General features: G+C 42.0%; 1 protein-coding gene across 1 annotated transcript; it reads right to left on the bottom strand.

Moving 5' to 3' along the window:
* Positions 1–11,538: 11,538 nt before the first annotated feature.
* On the bottom strand, positions 11,539–16,847 carry GPR160 (G protein-coupled receptor 160). The gene is made up of 2 exons (XM_008049498.2): positions 16,770–16,847; positions 11,539–12,956 (listed from the first exon to the last, which is right to left on the bottom strand). Exon 2 carries the CDS (start codon positions 12,894–12,896, stop codon positions 11,880–11,882), a length of 1,017 nt encoding a protein of 338 aa, XP_008047689.1. The 5' UTR covers positions 12,897–12,956; positions 16,770–16,847; the 3' UTR covers positions 11,539–11,879.
* Between the last annotated feature and the right edge of the window lie 506 nt (positions 16,848–17,353).

Below are 17,353 nucleotides of genomic sequence, written 5' to 3'. Positions count from 1 at the left end.
AGATACAGACTAAGCATTAGTGAGAGAGAGCCCTCAGTAGGAGGGAAGGCGGCACAAAGGAAAATCTCCCCTGGAATTAAAACCTCTCCTAGATTATCCACATTTAATCTAAAATTTATTATTTGGGGACAGACTCCTCTAGCAATAATGATCACCTCTCATAACCCTGTTATCTGTGGCCTTTGAGGTGTGAATTTTGAACCGTTCTGTGGATTTTCCTTTTCTTCACTCCATCTCCTCAGTCAGTCCTTCTGTACTTACTGGAAGCCTCTATGCCTAGCACTGTCTGAAGTGTTCAGGAAGGGGCTTGCAAGAGCATTTCAGTTGGAGAACATCCTAGAATCTTAAATCGAGTCCAGACCTTCTATTGTCCCCACTCAGAACATGCCCAGAAAGTAAGTGCACCTGCTTTTTTCATGCAAGTTGTTTTATTTGGAGATGGCTCCTTTGCTCTCAATTCGTAGTTCTCCCATTGATGCAGCTATTTCTTTCCCAGGTGACTTAGGGATCTTAATTTCAAAACTTCAGTGATATATAATAGACATATAGCTAATGTCGGGAGTTCACCTCTCTCTAAGCTTTAAGCACAGTTTCAGCATGACATAACCGGAGAGAATATGATTATTTTCATTTCCTTTCATATGACTACTAACTGTTTTAAGATTTTGATGGGGGAGATAATAACAAGCAGAAAGGGAACATGGGATGGTTTTCCTATTTTTGCTACCTAAAATTTCATTTTCTAACTTCTTTAAACTGTTGCACTCTTTTCTCATTGGGAAAAAAACCATAGGTTTGAAATTTTATTTGCTTTAAGCCTTGTGTTCCTAGGAACGTTAAACAACTGAGTTAGCTGGTTTGTAAAAGTTATTTTTTTTATGATGTTGCTGTTCATCAAGTCTTGTGTAGGCATGTGTAAGACACAGCTATGCAGCTTTGGATAATCACTATAGCATGAGGCAGAGTTGTCCTAAAACCTGTCACTTTTTGGTAGCATGTAACTATTTCCCTGATGGTACTTTTAATTTGCTGTTGAATGTTCTAAACAGAATTTTTTTTTTTTTTTGGCACAGTTTAAGAGTTGTCACCCAAGAATAAATAAGGTGGAATGAGAGAAAGAAATGGTGTGAAAAAGCTTGAGAGTGGGAAAGAGGCAGACAAGGAGACATGTCATCCTTGTTAACTTAGCCCACTCTGATACTGAACACATTTTTGCACTTTCGAAGTGAATATTCATGTTTTACTTAGTTTAAAATAGAGTTAATTTTTTTTTAAGAGACAGGGTCTTGCTGTGTTGCTCAGGCTGGTCTGGAACTCCTGGCCTCAAGTGATCCTCCCTTCTCAGCTTCCCAGAGGACTGGGGTTATAGGTCACCACACCTGGCCTTTTACCTAGTTTAAAATAGAAATTATTTTATGAGGTATTTCACTGCTTATTTTTGTATGTTGAAACACTTAGAAATGTGTGAACCAAGTATTACTGTGACCATGCCTTTGAGTAATTTTGACATAGCTAATCTTTATATATCAAGTATAAAATTTTAATCAGAATATATTCACAAATACAAGTCTTGGATTGAAATCTGTTGTAGTGCTCCATCTCTCACCGACTTGTTAATTAAATGTCTTAAAGTCCATTATTTATACCTTCAGGCTTTGGGTACCACTATTGGCCCAGGTATAGAAGGGTTGCAATATAGGTGTGTAGTCTTAGACCATATGCCTATATTAAATGTGTATAAACAGTTTTTGAAAGAAAAAAGTATTCTTTCATGTTTGTGATGTATGTGAATGACACTGACCTCACAACCATGTCCAGTGAATGAAACTGATTGGACACACTGTTAAAATGTTTAAAGATATATTTTCAGCCAGATCAGACTGGTTGTATTTTGTGGTCTGAAGAGTCTTATCTTGGTGAATTGCAGGAATACATGCAGCCAACAGGCATTGAACAGTAGTCAGTGGTGTGAACAAACCTCACCTCACCGCCTCCCCTAGGGCCTCTTCCAGCTTTAAGAAAACTGCAGGAAGACTTTCTTCTCAGAGAGAGGCTTGCCTGAAAATCCTGAAAGAGGATTTTGTGTGAGGGCTCATTTTAGGGAAGGAGGCAGGCAGCTGGGCAGGCCCTGAGTGTCACGTGTCAGTGCAACCTTTGGGCAGTGGAAACTGGCCCGTCTATGCAAAATGTTTCTTTCGTTTCTTATACACCACATATGGAACTAGCTGGGCCCTGCAGAAGAAAGGTTTCCTGGGAGAAGATGGGGGTGGAGAAGGAGATGAGTAGGAGGGAAAGCAGACCCGAGAAAATACCACGGTTAACAAAGTGGAGACATTTAGTATAAATGTGGCTTTCTTCCGTGGTTCAAAATAATAAATTGTAATTGCTGTTCCTAGCTATAGCAGTAAACAGATTATAGTTTTTATATGTCAAGATTTACCTGTAATCAGACTCGCTTCTTTCACTCTCTGTCCTGTGACCTTGGGCTTAGGAACGTGGATAGTAATAGTTCCAGTGATGCATAAGTTTGTGATTTTTGATTTCTGAAAAAGGTGACAACTGTTATAGTTGGAAAATGTTTGTTAAAAATTCAAAGGTTGTCATAATTGAGTTGTCAGAATTACTGAGATTCTATTTTCAGATACCACAGTTGACTCAATCCTGTAGATTGTTAAAAAGAAAAACATTATTCCCCCCTGAGTTGGAGCCTCACACTGTTGCCCAGGCTGGAGTGCAGTGGCACAATCATGGCTCTCCATGGTCTCAACCTCCTGGGCTCAAGTGATCCTTCTGCCTCAGCCTCCCAAGGAGCTGGGACTGTAGGCATGTGCCACCACACCTGGCCAGTTTTTCTTGAATTTTTGTAGAGACAGTATCTTGCTATGTTGCCTAGGCTGGTCTTGAACTCCTGGGCTCAAGTGATCCTCCCTCCTCGGCCTCCCAAAGTGCTGGGATTACAGGCATGAGCCACTGCACTCGACCAAGAAAGGCATGTTAAGATAGCATTTTATTTGTTAGGTCGTATCTCAATCTAAGAATTGGGTGACTAACAGCTATAGGTTTCTCTTTACCAGTCTAGATTTCAGTAAACACAAGGCTACCTCTGTTTCTTTGGTGCACAGCAGCATGAATCATGAAATGAACCTGTTTACCCACATTCATCAATATTGGTATTTTATAAATCTGTTTAGAGTTTTGTTTTTTTTTTTTAATTGGATCACAGCTCACTGTATCCTCGACCTCCTGAACTCAGGCGATCCTTCCACCTCAGTCTCCCAAGTAGCTGGGACTACAGGCGCCACCACCACACCTGGCTAGCTTTTTAAAAAGTTGAGGTCTTACTATGTTGCCCAGGCAGGTCTCGATCCCCTGGGCTCAAGCAGTCCTTCCTACCTTGGCCTCCCAAAGTGCTGGGATTATAGGTATGAGCCACTGTACCTGGGCCTTTTGATTTTGATTTCATCTCAAAGATTGTGATTCAGTTTAAGGAAACACAAACACAGTATTAGGAAAAGTAAATATGCAATCTTACTAAATTTAATTTCAACTTGTTAAGCTGTATGTCTTTAAAAAAACTCTTTGGGAAGATACTCCTCTCTTGTTAGAAGTTCATAAAATGTATCACTATACAGTTTCCTTCATAGCAGCAATACAACATTTCTTCAATAAAAGTTTTAAAATTAAATTACTCTCTTTGGAAAAAGAATTTCCTAAATTTTTAAGAATTTTCAAAGTTTTACATACTATTTTTTATAACATATGTATCCATTTAAAAATTATACCATGAGAAGGCTTTTTTGAAAATTGTAAAGACTAATACAGATATAATTATTATCAACATATTCCAGTGAAAAACTTTGACTTTCCGTGAACCTTCCCTTTAATAAACATACATTAAAAGGGAGTCTTTGGCCTCCGATTCAGATCTGAGCGCAGCTTCTCTGACCCAAGCTCTCCGTCTCTCACACAGGCACACACCCTCCCACATGTCATGCTTAAGAGACCTTTTGGGAAAGGTTTTATTTTTTCCCTTTTTATAGGTTCTGGAAACTTCACTTTATTTAAAGATGACAACTTTTACCTGAAATGTTAGAGAAGAGGTATAAAGTGAGGTTCTGGCTAAATCTTTCTTTAGAAGAATGTTTCTTTCTACTGCCTTTTAAAGGTACAACTAGTGTGCTCAGTTAAATTGATGACGTCCAGTACGAATCCCTAGAAAGAAAACAAAATGTGCTGTTTAAAAGAAGCATAGTAACAAACAAATCTTAATTTGGAAACATAATCAGTGTGGTTTTAAACACTGTGATGGCAGCCTGGCATAGTGCTCTTTAAACATAGGAGTAGTAAGGTAGCAAGTTCTTCTAGACCACATGTTTAAATCGACTCCAGTAATCCTCTTGAGGCTTGGTGGTTGCCATTGTTTATTAGCCTAAAGGTTATGTCATATGGAATATTGCCAGTGTTAAATCTGTTTCGTGGCGTTTTCATTGGTGATGATGAAAAAGTTGATGCTTATTAGAGAGTGGTGTGTCTTCTGGTCATTGGTAAAATAAACATCGACCTCTTTTAGAAAGAAGACTTTTTTAATCTTGCCTCGAGTAAAACAGAAGTGTTCAGTGTTTAAATTTTTGCTTGGAGTGCTCGTCTTATATATTTTATCTTTGTTTTGAGTAGTATTAAGTAATGAGTAAGTAATCTGTTTCAGTAGTAAACAATGAACAAACACGGTAAGTTAAGGTAAAATTCATTGGTCTAGAGACTGGGCTTCTAATTTCAGTTGGTTTGTGAGCAGTGTGTGACGGGTTTGGCAGTTACTTGGCTTTTAATCTCTTCCAGGCATACAGTGTGGTGACTATACTACTCTGATGTTGACTTTGGCTTAAGTAATCTTTAGGGTACCTCCTAGCTCTGAAATTGTAATTCTAGGCCACATAATGGGTATTTTAAAAGTTGCTCCCACTTCTGTTTCCTCTCTTAAAGGTTCATTTCATATTTAAGAGCTTTTGCTGAAAGATAATTTATGAAGCATCTATTTCCTGGGTCACCTACAGTTTTTGTTCTTCTAAGGATTAAGGCAGAAAATTCACACATAAGCAAGTGGGGACATTTTTCTTAAATGCTCCTTAGTGGTTAACCACTGAATATGTGAACATTTATGAATATTGTCATTCATGTACTTTTCATTCACTTAGCAAATAATTTGAACGCGTATATGTGCAGTGTGCAGTGTACATGACTCCAAGAACTCGTGATAAGTAAAATCTTTCTGTAAAAGTTCACTGTGGCATGAATAATATGGACATAACTATTTCTACTTAGTGTACAGACTGTAAACTTGGAACTGAGGGAATTTATTCTAGGCATTGGGTAGAGGGTTAAGCTAGATGATATAAAGAGTCTGAATGAATCATATCATATACCTGTAACACATTGCACATACAAAAACCGTCAGTGCACCACATATGTGATTCAGTTATGAAATTAGGGGAACTCAGCATTAGAAACTTACATTTTGGGACTGTTGGGACAGCCCATACTTGACAGCATTACTTTGATACTTGAGTCTGTTCCTGAGTCATGGCTGTGCAGGGTGTGTGGCAGAACAGAAACAGCTGGTGTTGATTGTATACCTTTTTAACTACAAAAGCGTTTTCACCCTTTAGTGATAGTGTAGCAACTTTCTAAAACCAAAAAATCTCAAAGGTGGCTAGAACAAGGCTTGTTTATTTTTTGTTGCTGTTGTTTTTAAAGCAAAAGAGATTACACAAAATGAATGTTATTGTATTCTAAGGCTATCACAAGTATCCATCTTTTAAAGATGTGTAAGAATAAGTAACAGAAAGCACATATATTGCATAGTAAAAGGGTGTCCTTTGAAAGGGTGAACTGATAAACATAAAGCAGTTTCATGCTTGAATTGACAAGTGTTTGGGGAGTAAACATTGAATTGGTGGGAGAACTGATTATTACTATCTTTGAAAGCTTTTTGTAGAGATGAGGTGTCACTTTGTTGCCCAGACTGGTCTCAAACTCCAGTCTCCTAGAGTGCTTGGATTACCGGCATGAGCGACTGTGCCTGGCCCAAGAATTATTAAGTGGGTAAACGTCCTTTCCATGTCACTCTGGGATTCTATGAATCACATTGTAATTCCTATTGACACAGCTTTAAATATTAATCTCAGTTGATGTTAAGATTCACCATAAAGGTACAACATGAAAATATGTGATATAAAAAAAATTTTGTGCATCACAGTTACAGCTTTTTAAAGCAGGGAAGATGTCCAAATAAAGCATTGGATCAGAATCTTTCAAACAGGAAACTTGAAATCTTGAAAACAGGAATAGTGACATCTAAGTAGGCAGATAATCTGAGTTTTAAAAAATTGTTCCATATTAAAAATTGTTTCCATGGTGCTGGTTAAAGAATACTTTAAAAGTTGTTTTAATTTTCAAACTGCACCTGATTTTTCAAATATTTTATGCTTTTAAATATGTGTTGCATAAGTATTTTTTGTACATACTTACATTTTAGAAAATCAACTGAATGTGCAAAGATGATAGGATTTTGGATGCATAAATTGTTTAAGCTAGATTTTCAATCACTTCATTCAAGAGCATGGTCTTTTTGTTTTCCTAATAAGGGAAAAGAAAGGCAGGCAGGCAGGCAGTAAAGTCAAACTGGCCTCGAAGTCAGGATTATTCTTGAGGTGGATGGAGTAGCTGGGTGGACTCTGACAGTGGGGGCAGACATCTCAGAGTTCTGGGTTGCGTTCACACTTTCTGCCTTCTCGCTTATCAAAAATTGTGGTGTTAATTCTAACCAAGGCAAACTGTTGTGATAAACTGGCTTTTTCATTTTTTTATTTTTTTGATGCTTCAGGCGCATGTTAACCACTTTTTAACAATTTCTCCTTTTGGTTCCCCTGTTGCTCTAAAATAGGACTTCTGTATTATTAAGACCTCAAAAAATGATCTGCCCAGGATAAACAAAGTGTCACCAAGGGGAAAGAAAACATTTTTTATCCTTACAGAAAACAAATGTTAAGATTATATATAGATGTATTCTTTACATTGGATATTGTATTAGAGTCCTCCTTACAGGAAATGAAATAGTTTTAGCATTCTTAGCATTAGAGTTCCTAGGTTGGTGTTGATAGCTGCAGTTTGAAAATGTATAACCTGAAAAATGAAGTTAATTTTGCATTATAAGAGCACACCTGATCTATGTAAAAAGTGTCCATTTGGTGTTTTTTTTAAAAAGAGAAAGCACTTTCATATTAACAAGTAGCATGTGTATGAATTTTAGATTTTCCTGTTTGTGTGTCTGTATTCGGTGAAGTAAAATTTGGAGCATTCAGATGTTCGTCAATGGCAACATTAACTGTTAAAGTGAAGCACCTTATACTCTGCTGCTTAAACTTGCTTGTAATTGCACCTTTGTTACCTGCACATTTTCATACAGAATGTTGTTGTAACATTGCTTCGTGTGGGTCTGGATGGAAGACTTGTGGGCCTACAGGATCATTTATTTATATTGTTTATATTACAATAATATATTGTAGACCAGCTGTAAGTTCATTTCCTTACAAATAAAAGCCTCTTCCATTTGGCTAGTCTGTTGAATACTTTTTTTCTCTTTAAGCTTATGAGGCCTGGGGAATCCGTTAAAAAAACAAAAAGCTTAACGAGAGGCTAGAAATACACAATCTCCTGATTTACCAGCCTGAGCAACAGCGTGAGACCGTGTCTCTCCAGAAGACTGCTGGGCACGGTGGCGTGTGCCCGTGGTCTCCCACCCGCTCCGGAGGCTAAGGCAGGAGGATCGCCTGAGCTCAGGGGGTCGTGCTGCTGCACTCCAGCCTGGATAACAGAGTGAGATCCCAACTCAAAAACGAAACAAAACCCTCCTGATTTAAAATCTGCAAAGAGAGTATAAATCTTTCCTAGTTAAGTTCAAAATATTTTTAAGTATTCCAGTCTCATGGCCAGTTAGAAAGCGGTACCTTCATGGGGAAAAGTAACACAAAGAATGAGAAGAGCGTTCAGGTGTCCTCAGCTGTCCAGCATTCCCTGTTGTTCCCTTGAACATAGGCCTGTTTGTACTAAGCTTTGGACACAAAGTTGGTTTTCTCTATGCGTTTGGTTTTCATAGAACAATGTGGGCCAGGCTCGGTGGCTCAGCCTGTCATCCCAGCACTTTGGGAGGCTGAGGCGAGTGGATTGCCTGAGCCCACGGATTCAAGTCCAGCCCAGGCAACCTGACGAGACATCGTCTCTACCATAATTTAAAAAAAATTAGCCGGGCGTGGTAGCACACGCCTGTGGTTCCAGCTGCTTGGAAGGCTGAGACAGAAAGATCACCGGAGGAGCCCAGCAGGTCGACACTGGGGTGGCTGTGAGCCTGCCACTGCACTCCAAGCTGGGCCACGGAGTGAGACGCTCTCTCACACACAGAAAAAAAAAATGTGACTTTTATTCCTGTTTTCTCTAAATATTTTTGAATAATGTAATCCCCATTGCAGTGGTTACTTCTCTCCTCGGCATTGTCTTCTGTTAACAGACCTAATCGTGGGGTGAACATAGGATTTGAGTCAGATTAAACAGCCATATTCTGGGTCTTTATATTTGCCACTAGGAGATGCTTTAAGTTCGAATAGTGAAATACCTGAGCTGTTGGCAGCCGGAACAACTATATGGATGCAATGGATGCTGACATCCCAGAGAGATTCTCCTGGTGGCTTTCCACCATGTCTTTCCAAGACCCAGATTTGCTTAGAATGGCACGGGTTGGGTTTGTATTACTTACAACTGAAAGAATTGTTAATTCTACAGCAGCACTTCCCAACTTGTCTTTCTAGGTGGCTGATGCTAACTAAAAAAATTTGTGATCATATGAATGGCTTTCTTCTTCACTATAGGACCTCAAAGCCTTAAGATGCTCATAGGCGCACGTTTTCTTTTCTTTTTGAGTCGGAGTCTCACTCTGTCACCAGACTCAAGTGCAGTGGCACGCTCACAGTTACCGTAGCCTCACCTGGCTGATTTTTTGATTTACTATAGAGACGAGGTCTCGCCATATTGCTCAGACTGGTCTCAAACCCATGAGCTCAGGTAATCCTCTTGCCTCCACCTCCCAAAGTGCTGGAATTACAGGCATGAGCCACTGCGTCCGGCTATATAGTTGTATATTTTTAAGTGAAAAATAATTAGGGTCAGGTGCAGTGGCTCACGCTTGCAATCCGCTACTTTGGGAGCCCAAAGCAAGAGGGTTGTCCGAGCCCAGGAGTTTGAGACCAGCCTGGGCAATAAGGCCAGACCTCCTCTCCACAACAATAATAATAACTTAGCCAGGCCTGGTGGCACTTGCCTGGAGTTCCAGGTACTTGGAAGGCTGAGGCGGAAGGATCTCCTGAGCCCAGCATGTTAAGACTGTATCTGTGATCATACCACTGTACACTAGCCTGGGCAACAGGGTGAGACTGCGAGTCAAAAAAGAAACAGAACTGGTAAACAATCGTCACATTTGACTCTGAAACAAACAAATTTTTTTTTTTTGAGTTGGAGTCTCACTCCGTCACCCAGACTAGGATGCAGTGACACGCTCGTGGCCTCCCAGCGTCAACCTTCTGGGCTCCGGCCATCCTTCCGCCTCCGCCTTCCAAGCAACTGGAACTACAGATGTGCACTACCATGCCCAGCTAGTTTTTTGATTTATCGTAGAGATGAGGTCTCGCCAAGTTGCCCGGCTGGCTCAGGCAATCCTCTCACCTCGGCCTCTCAAAGTGCTGGAATTACAGGTGTGAGCCACCGCACCCGGCCCAAACCATTCTTTTGAGAACAAGGAGTGGGACCAGTGAAGGGCAGTGTCGCATTGGTAGAATGAACATGAACTCAGAGCCAGACTTCTGGGTTTGAATCCTAGTGTCTCCGGTGAGTAGTTGTGTATCTTCATTTTGATATTTTAAATTCCTCATCTGTAAGAAGGGGATAATAATGGCACCCACCAGATTTGAGAGGATTGAATCAGTTGCTGCATATAAAACACTTAAGCCAGTGCCTGGCACACAGGAAGCACTTCCTAAATCTTAGCTAGTATTACTGCTTCATAGCACATGTTTTAGGAAATTTTTCCGGTAATGGGAAGTAACTCATATGTGGATCGTTAACTCAATTTAGTGGATCACAGCCAGCATAAAAAAATGATACTAAGCTGGGCTCGGAGGCTCAGCCTGTAATCCCGCGCCCTTGGGAGGCTGAGGTGAGTGAATTCCCTGAGCCCGCAGGTTTGAGACCCGCCTGGGCAGCGAGACCTCATCTCTACAATAAATCAAAAAATCAGCCAGGCGTGGTAGCGTGCGCCTGTAATTCCGGCTACTTGGAAGGCTGAGGCGGAAGGATTGCCGGAGCCCAGCAGGTCGAGGCTGCGGTGGCCGGGAGTGGCCACTGCACTCCAGTCTGGGTGACAGAGTGAGACTCCAACTCAAAAAAAAAAAAAGATACTATAAAACATCTGCGCATAATATGTAAGGAAGTATTGTTATGACATAAGCATATAAGCCTATATGGGTCATGATATAGAAAACATCTTACTGTAGATGTCAAAAAATTAAAAGTCAATTTAGAAAATGCTAGGCTTAGGGTCACGCAACATACATTAGTATTTGCAAATGGTGATCAAAACATCTACGTAGCTTAATTCCCGAAGTGATTTCAGATGATCCTGCCACGCAGGTTGCTTTACTCCGTGGTTCTCAGCAGGGCAGTGGTGCCCACCCACCAGGGGAGGTTTGGCGTTTCTGATTGCTCCTGCTGGGGATAGAGATGCTCTTGGCATAGTGGGCAGTGTGCAGGGTGGGCCCCACAAAAAACTGTCCAACCCCAAAAGTCACTTGGGCCGAGGATAAGAAACCCTGCCATACTTTTATAGCACGATACAATGCTAATGTGATTACTACTTGGCATTCAAGTATGTAACATGTTGTAACTGAAAATGAACCTGGTAGGTCACAGACAGAGACCTCGTCACTACTCTCACTTCCATAAGGTGAGCAACCAAAACTTTTCTAGCGACATTTGCGTTAATAACAGAAACTACACAGAGATACAGTTTTTAAAATTAGCTAAATTTATGTTTGTCTTTTTGAGCTGGGGTCCAGTGGTGCAGTCACAGGTCACTGCGGCCTCAGCCTTTTGGGCTCAGGTGTTCCTTCTGCCTTGGCCTCCCAAGTTGCTGGGACTACAGATGTGCGCCACCATACCTGGCTAATTTTTGTTTGTGGAGATGAGGTGTTAACCAGTACACTAATACTGTGTTGCCCAGGCTGGTTTAAAACTCCTGGGCTCAATCCGTCCTCCCACCTTGGCCTCTTAAAGTGCTGGGACTACAGGCATGAACCACTGTGCCCAGCTGAAGTAGCTAAATTTAAAATGAGCTCATCTTTCCCTTACGTTCAAGTTTATGGCAAATCATTTTAAGGACAGTTTTGATTTTCTTGCTCTGATTTGATAAAAATGTTTATTTATGCTCATGGCTTACAGTTGGCAATTAAATTTCAAATTCACATAACAGTTTGCATTCCAGTAGTTTTTTGGGTAATACAAACATCAGTATGGCCAAATGTTCACTTTACATTTCACTTTTGTGTTAATGACAAGCTAATATTTGCAATATACAGTGTCCCCGAACAGTTATAAACAACCCTTGGAATTATTTTGCTTTTAAAAGAAAACACTTTAATAAATAACATCATAGCCCCAAAAAGACACATTCTGAAAAGGTACAAAAGCTAAGGGGAAAAGCTCCAGTTCAGTTCCTGTTTTTTAATATGCCCTGAGTTCACATCGATGTAAGTTTCAGTTAGTTTCAACATGGCAATCTATTAACAAATGGTTATCGATATAGGCTTTTCCATTTTCTCAAGAGTAGGAATTGTAAGCGGAAGGAAGCAGCACTTCCAGTGGACGAACGGATCCAGAGGTAACGCGATGTCTTCTAAGCTAAGCTTGTGATCGTTAAACCAGTACACTGCAGCCACGAGAAAACTGTTGACAAAGTACAGCCACGGAATGTTCATCTCGATGAATGCTGGGATCTGTACTTGAAGTATAAGAAGGGTCCCTTGGAGTCCTACAAAGGGCAGCCAGGTACCGAGAAAGCAGACAAGGAGCTGGGACAAGAGGGCTTTTTTGGACCTCACGGTGCAACTCGAGTGGGATGACAAAGGAAAATACAAAACAGTTTCATTCATGTAAGAAGTTACCCTGATAGCCTGGATTAAGGGAATGACCTCTGACCAGGAGACTATAAAAGCAATCAATAAAGTCATCACCATGAAGACTGACAGCCAATAACTCTGAATGCTGACATAGAAAGGGCAGCGATAAGAATACACATTCTGGGCCTGCAGGCTTTGGTAGATAGCTGGATCGCCCAAAACATAAGTGAAGACTGAAATCCAGATTAACATTACTGCAAATAAATAAAATAATTTCTGACACTTAAATGAAAGCTTGGTGGTTTTAGAGACGTTCACGCAGTAATCTAAACAAGCTATCAGGAACACTGGATAATGCAGAAAGCCATAAGTAAAGGAAATAATTTGAGTCAGCAGGCAGATGTGGTATTTAGTAAACCTAATGCCTAGAAGTACAAAGTCTCTGAAATAGGATATGATGGAAATGTTTACCAAAAGCAAAAGATCAACAAATGCTAGCGAAATGCAAAAGTATTCCATGAAGTTTTGATGGGTGTTCTTTCTTCTCATTCCTAATGTGAGGATATTTAGTAATATTTTCCCAAGTACGATCAAGAACAGCAAGCAGTTAACATCTAGGGGCTGGTTTGTTTGATGGATCTGGTACTGCAAAGAACAGTTCTCTGAAGAGAGAGCAGTCATAGTTAAATTTCAAGAACTGCTGAGGTACACACGGATAAAATGCTGCTTGCTTTATTTTCCATCCCTGCAAAAAAAGGTGAAAAGAAAAGCTTGATGTCATCTTGATGCTGTCTGTTAAAACGTTACAATGCAAGCACTGCTGTTCTCAAAAATCTAATTTAGTTCCATCATTTCCCCCAATAATGAAACTTATAAATAGGAATTATATTTCTCGTGATATGGGGGGGTACCCCAGAAAACCCCGGAATTATGTTTCAGAGGGCAAGCCCCTTGCAGTACACTCAGAACTACTTCCTCTGGATCAGATGGTCAACCCAAGTTTTTACCTGGAAGTTTTGAGAATGGTGCGTCATGATTTGCAGAAGAGATGTCATGAGTTGTGGCAAACAGGTGACTGGTTCTTCCACTACGACAATGCACCTGCGCACCCCACTCTGAGTGTTCAGCAGTTTTGGGCCAAGAAAGGCATGAGCCCCCTGTGCTCCGCCCTCCCTCTTCACTCTATCTCACCCCAAGGAACTGCTTTTGGTTTCCTCGGGTGAAAAATGTCAGATGAAAAAAGGGAAATGTTTTGCCGAGGTGAAAGAGGTGAAACAAAAAGGCAGAAGCCCTCAAAGGGCATCAAAACTGACGGGTTCAAAAACTGTTTTGAGCAGTGGAAAAAGCATCTCGATAGGTGTGTTGTCTCAGAGTACTTGGAAGGTGACCGAAGTTTAAACTTGTAAGGATAAATACACAATTTTGTATACATTAAACCCGGAGTTTTGGGATCCCCCTTCATACTTGGAGAATATAGAATATGATCAAGAAGAATTAATGTGTATATTCAGGTGATATTTTGAGACCCAGACGGTCCAGACTTCTTAGAGATTTTAAAACCAAAGTAACTCCTGTGTAAGTATGGGTTTCACTAACTTTTAAGGAGATGGAGAAATACTTTATCTACTGGAGCCAAAACCCATGCCTAAAATAGCAACTTGACAGCAGTGCTCAAAACCATCACCAGTAGCTTTAACCCGGTCCCGTTCTGACTCCAGATGTCACCCCAGCTCCCTTTTTGGTCTTTCTGTCAGTGAAGCTTAGAGGCCAAGCTCTGGGGCCTTGAACGTAGTGTTTCCAAAGCTTTTTAGCCGCAGGGTTATTCACATCAAATCTTCTGAGCTCAAAGGCTTAAAATAGATGACTCCACTGAAAATAATGGGAATAAAGATAAAGGAAAGAAAGAGGATTTATCTCCTGGATATGGTCTTTCAGGGACGGCACCTGGAAAGACGAGGGAACACAGGGAAAAACGGGGATGAGTGTTGATCCTGAAAGCATGCGGAAGGGGTGAGTCGAGTCAAATGCGCGGTTGGGGCTTGTGTGGTGAACGCGTTTGGAGGCAGGAAAAAGAGACGATGAAGAAAGAGGCCAGAGAAGAAAGCCGGGACGGGTGGAAGGAAAGGAAGAAGAGTCAAGAAATTCATCCTTAAAAAAATCAAGGTTATCCGGGCTCGGTGGCTCAGCCTGTCATCCGCGCCTTTGGGAGGCTGAGGTGAGCGGATGGCCTGAGCCCGCGGGTTCGAGACCCGCCTGGGCAGCGAGGCGAGACCTCATCTCTACAATCAATCAAAAAATCAGCCGGGCGTGGTAGCGCGCGCCTGTAATTCCGGCTACTCGGAAGGCTGAGGTGGAAGGATCGCCGGAGCCCAGCGGGTCGAGGCTGCGGTGGCTGGGAGCGGCCACTGCCCTCCAGTCTGGGCGACAGAGTGAGACTCCAACTCAAAAAAAAAAAATCAAGGTTCACCTAAAGTTCTTTCTACAGTTCTGTTCAGCAGGTGTTTATAAATAGCAAAAACAAACCCCCAGGCAGACAATGAGAACAACAAACCCGCACAGAAATGTTAACAACTGAAGATGGGTTAAAAATGAGACAGGTTGGGTATCCTTACCTAAAATGCTTGGGACCAGAAGTGTTTCAGGTTTGGGGTTGGGGGATATTTGCATGATGCTGGTTAAGCATTTCTAATCCAAAAATCTGAAATCCAAAGTGATTCAGTGAGTGTTTCATTTGAACGCCGTGTCGGCACTCAAAAAGTTTTCAGATTCTGGATCTTTCGGATTAGGGATGTGCAACCTGGACACGGTACAGTACGTCCTTCTGATACACAATTATGCAGTCGTTAAAAATGTTTCTCAGAACAGGAGGAAGACTTAGGTTTCACTCTCTCTTTTCTATACTTGCTATCTCTTAAGCATTGTGAATTTGGCGCATATTTTCTTTTTTTTTTTTGAGTTGGAGTCTTGCTCTATACATAGCCTAGGCTGGAGTGCATTGCATGCTCCCAACCATCACAGCCTCGACCTGCTGGGCTCCAGTGATCCTTCCACCTCTGCCTTCCAAGTAGCTGGAACTACAGGTGCGCGCTACCACGCCTAGCTAATTTTTTGATTTAATGTAGAGATGGGGTCTTGCCAAGTTGCCCGGCTGGGCTTGAACCTGTGAGCTCAGGCAATCCTCTCACCTCGGCCTACCAAAGTGCTAGGATTATAGGCGTGAGCCATCACGCCTGGCCTATTTCCCGAATTCTAAGGGGAAAAAATGGAATACTGAGGTTAAAAAGTGAAAAAAACTGAATTTGCCTAAAAGCAAGTTGCTGGTGATCAAACAGCTTCAAGCGAGTGGGGAGGAGATTGTCCAAGAGAGTAAAGAGATCAGTGTGGGGGTTACCAGACCTGCTGACAGATTGAACCATGACTCATGCCATAAGTCTGTGCCGTTAGCTCACGTGTTAAGGGACGCAAATAATGGATCTATGCACACGTGCATATACGTAAAGGCAGGTGGGAAAAAATCCAATATTTTCATATGCTTCCTATGCTGACATTATTTTCTATACTCAAACATGCTGTAGTTTCACTTGACTCTATCCAAAAACGTTCCATCCAGATGTGATGTAGCTGCAGGCCTGACAGATACCATTGGCCTTTAAGTGGAGTTGCTTGGATAAGGAAGCCTAGGTGGAATGATGAGGCCATATGAAGTCTCTTGTGCCAAGGGAAAAACAGTTTTAGTTTTAAACAGCCAATGTTGGCTTAAAATGGTGAGGAAGGGAACTTGTGTGGGTTCAGACTTCGCCAAGATTCACTTTTAAAAATGTATGTTCGATGCCGGGCATGGTGATTGATGCCAGTAATCCCGGCACTTGGGAGGCGGAGGTGAGAGGACAGCCTGAGCAACATGGCGAGACCTCATCTCTACAGTAAATCAGCATGGCATGCGCCTGTGGTTCCAGCTACTTGGAAGGCTGAGGCAGAGGGATCACCCGAGCCCAGCCACTTGGATGGACTTAGAGCCCATCCCTCTCGCGATCGATCACAGAAACGAAGAACTGAATACCACGTGTTCTCACTCATGAGCTGGTCCTGGACTTGCATCACCATGCCACGAGAGGGCTCGGCAGGAGCGAGACGCCGTGGGGGTGGGGCGCGGGGCCATCACCTCACTAAGGGACACCTGACCCTAGACCAGGGGAAGCAAGGATCACTTGGAGGCCCAAGCTTCAGCTGCTCACAGACGACGTACGGATGTACCCAATCCTGATTTGTACCCTCCTTGTTTACAGCAGGAGAAAGAAAAAAAGATACGGCCCTTTTCCTGCATGGCTTTGAACTCCCTGTGAGTCGACTCGGATACCGCACATGCAACCTGAAAAGCCCGCGAAAGGCCTTTTCAAGGCATTGTGTCTCTTCCGTGGGCTGGCTTTGCAAAGTAGCCCGGTTTGGAAATAAGAGCAGGGCCTAAGGGAAGGAAACTATGATTTCTTTCCACTGGCCCAGCCTCTGCTTTTCTGTTTATGTCTCAGCTGGTTCTTAACAACACGCCACACTTACTCTCCACCACGGGTCTTTCTTGACTGATGATCTTCCTATTTTATTGCGGTTTGCCGCCCTCCGTGACGTTACTTTTGGTTCCTTGCATTTCCTTGTGTTCTACCAAAACGCCACGTGAGTAAGGTCTGTGTGAAAGACAGAAAACAGAAATCACCATCGTTAAGAGCTATCTCAATAACGAGTCCAGTGGAGCTGGCACCAGAGCCCTGCTTAGCAAACTGTAACTTGCTGTGGGAGTGAAGCCGGCGACTAACTGCTTGTATTCTTAGTTTCGTTCCAGCAAAAGGAAGCAAGCGGATACTTAGATCGAAAGTTCACCAGAGACTCAGAGGCAGATGCACACAAGCCAGCACTGCTTCAAGAAGTCCCGTTTTGCTTTCCACTTTTCGCCCACAGGATAAGCCGGCAGTTCTCACGGTTTTTGCTTTTGGGACCCTTTGACGCTTGTTGCATGTCAGCGTAAATAACATTTTCTTAAATGAAAAATTACTGTATTTTACCAAACAGAAAAACTTAGCAGAGTAGCACCATGCCCTACATTCCACACACTACTCTAGTGTCTGGCTTGATGGTAGACAGTCGAA

Source organism: Carlito syrichta, unplaced genomic scaffold (assembly GCF_000164805.1).
Source record: "Carlito syrichta isolate Samal-C Ts95f unplaced genomic scaffold, Tarsius_syrichta-2.0.1 Scaffold135696, whole genome shotgun sequence".
NCBI classification, from domain to species: Eukaryota; Metazoa; Chordata; class Mammalia; order Primates; family Tarsiidae; genus Carlito; species Carlito syrichta.
Note: the sequence above shows the minus strand (reverse complement) of the source record. Positions and strands in the feature narration are given on the sequence as shown.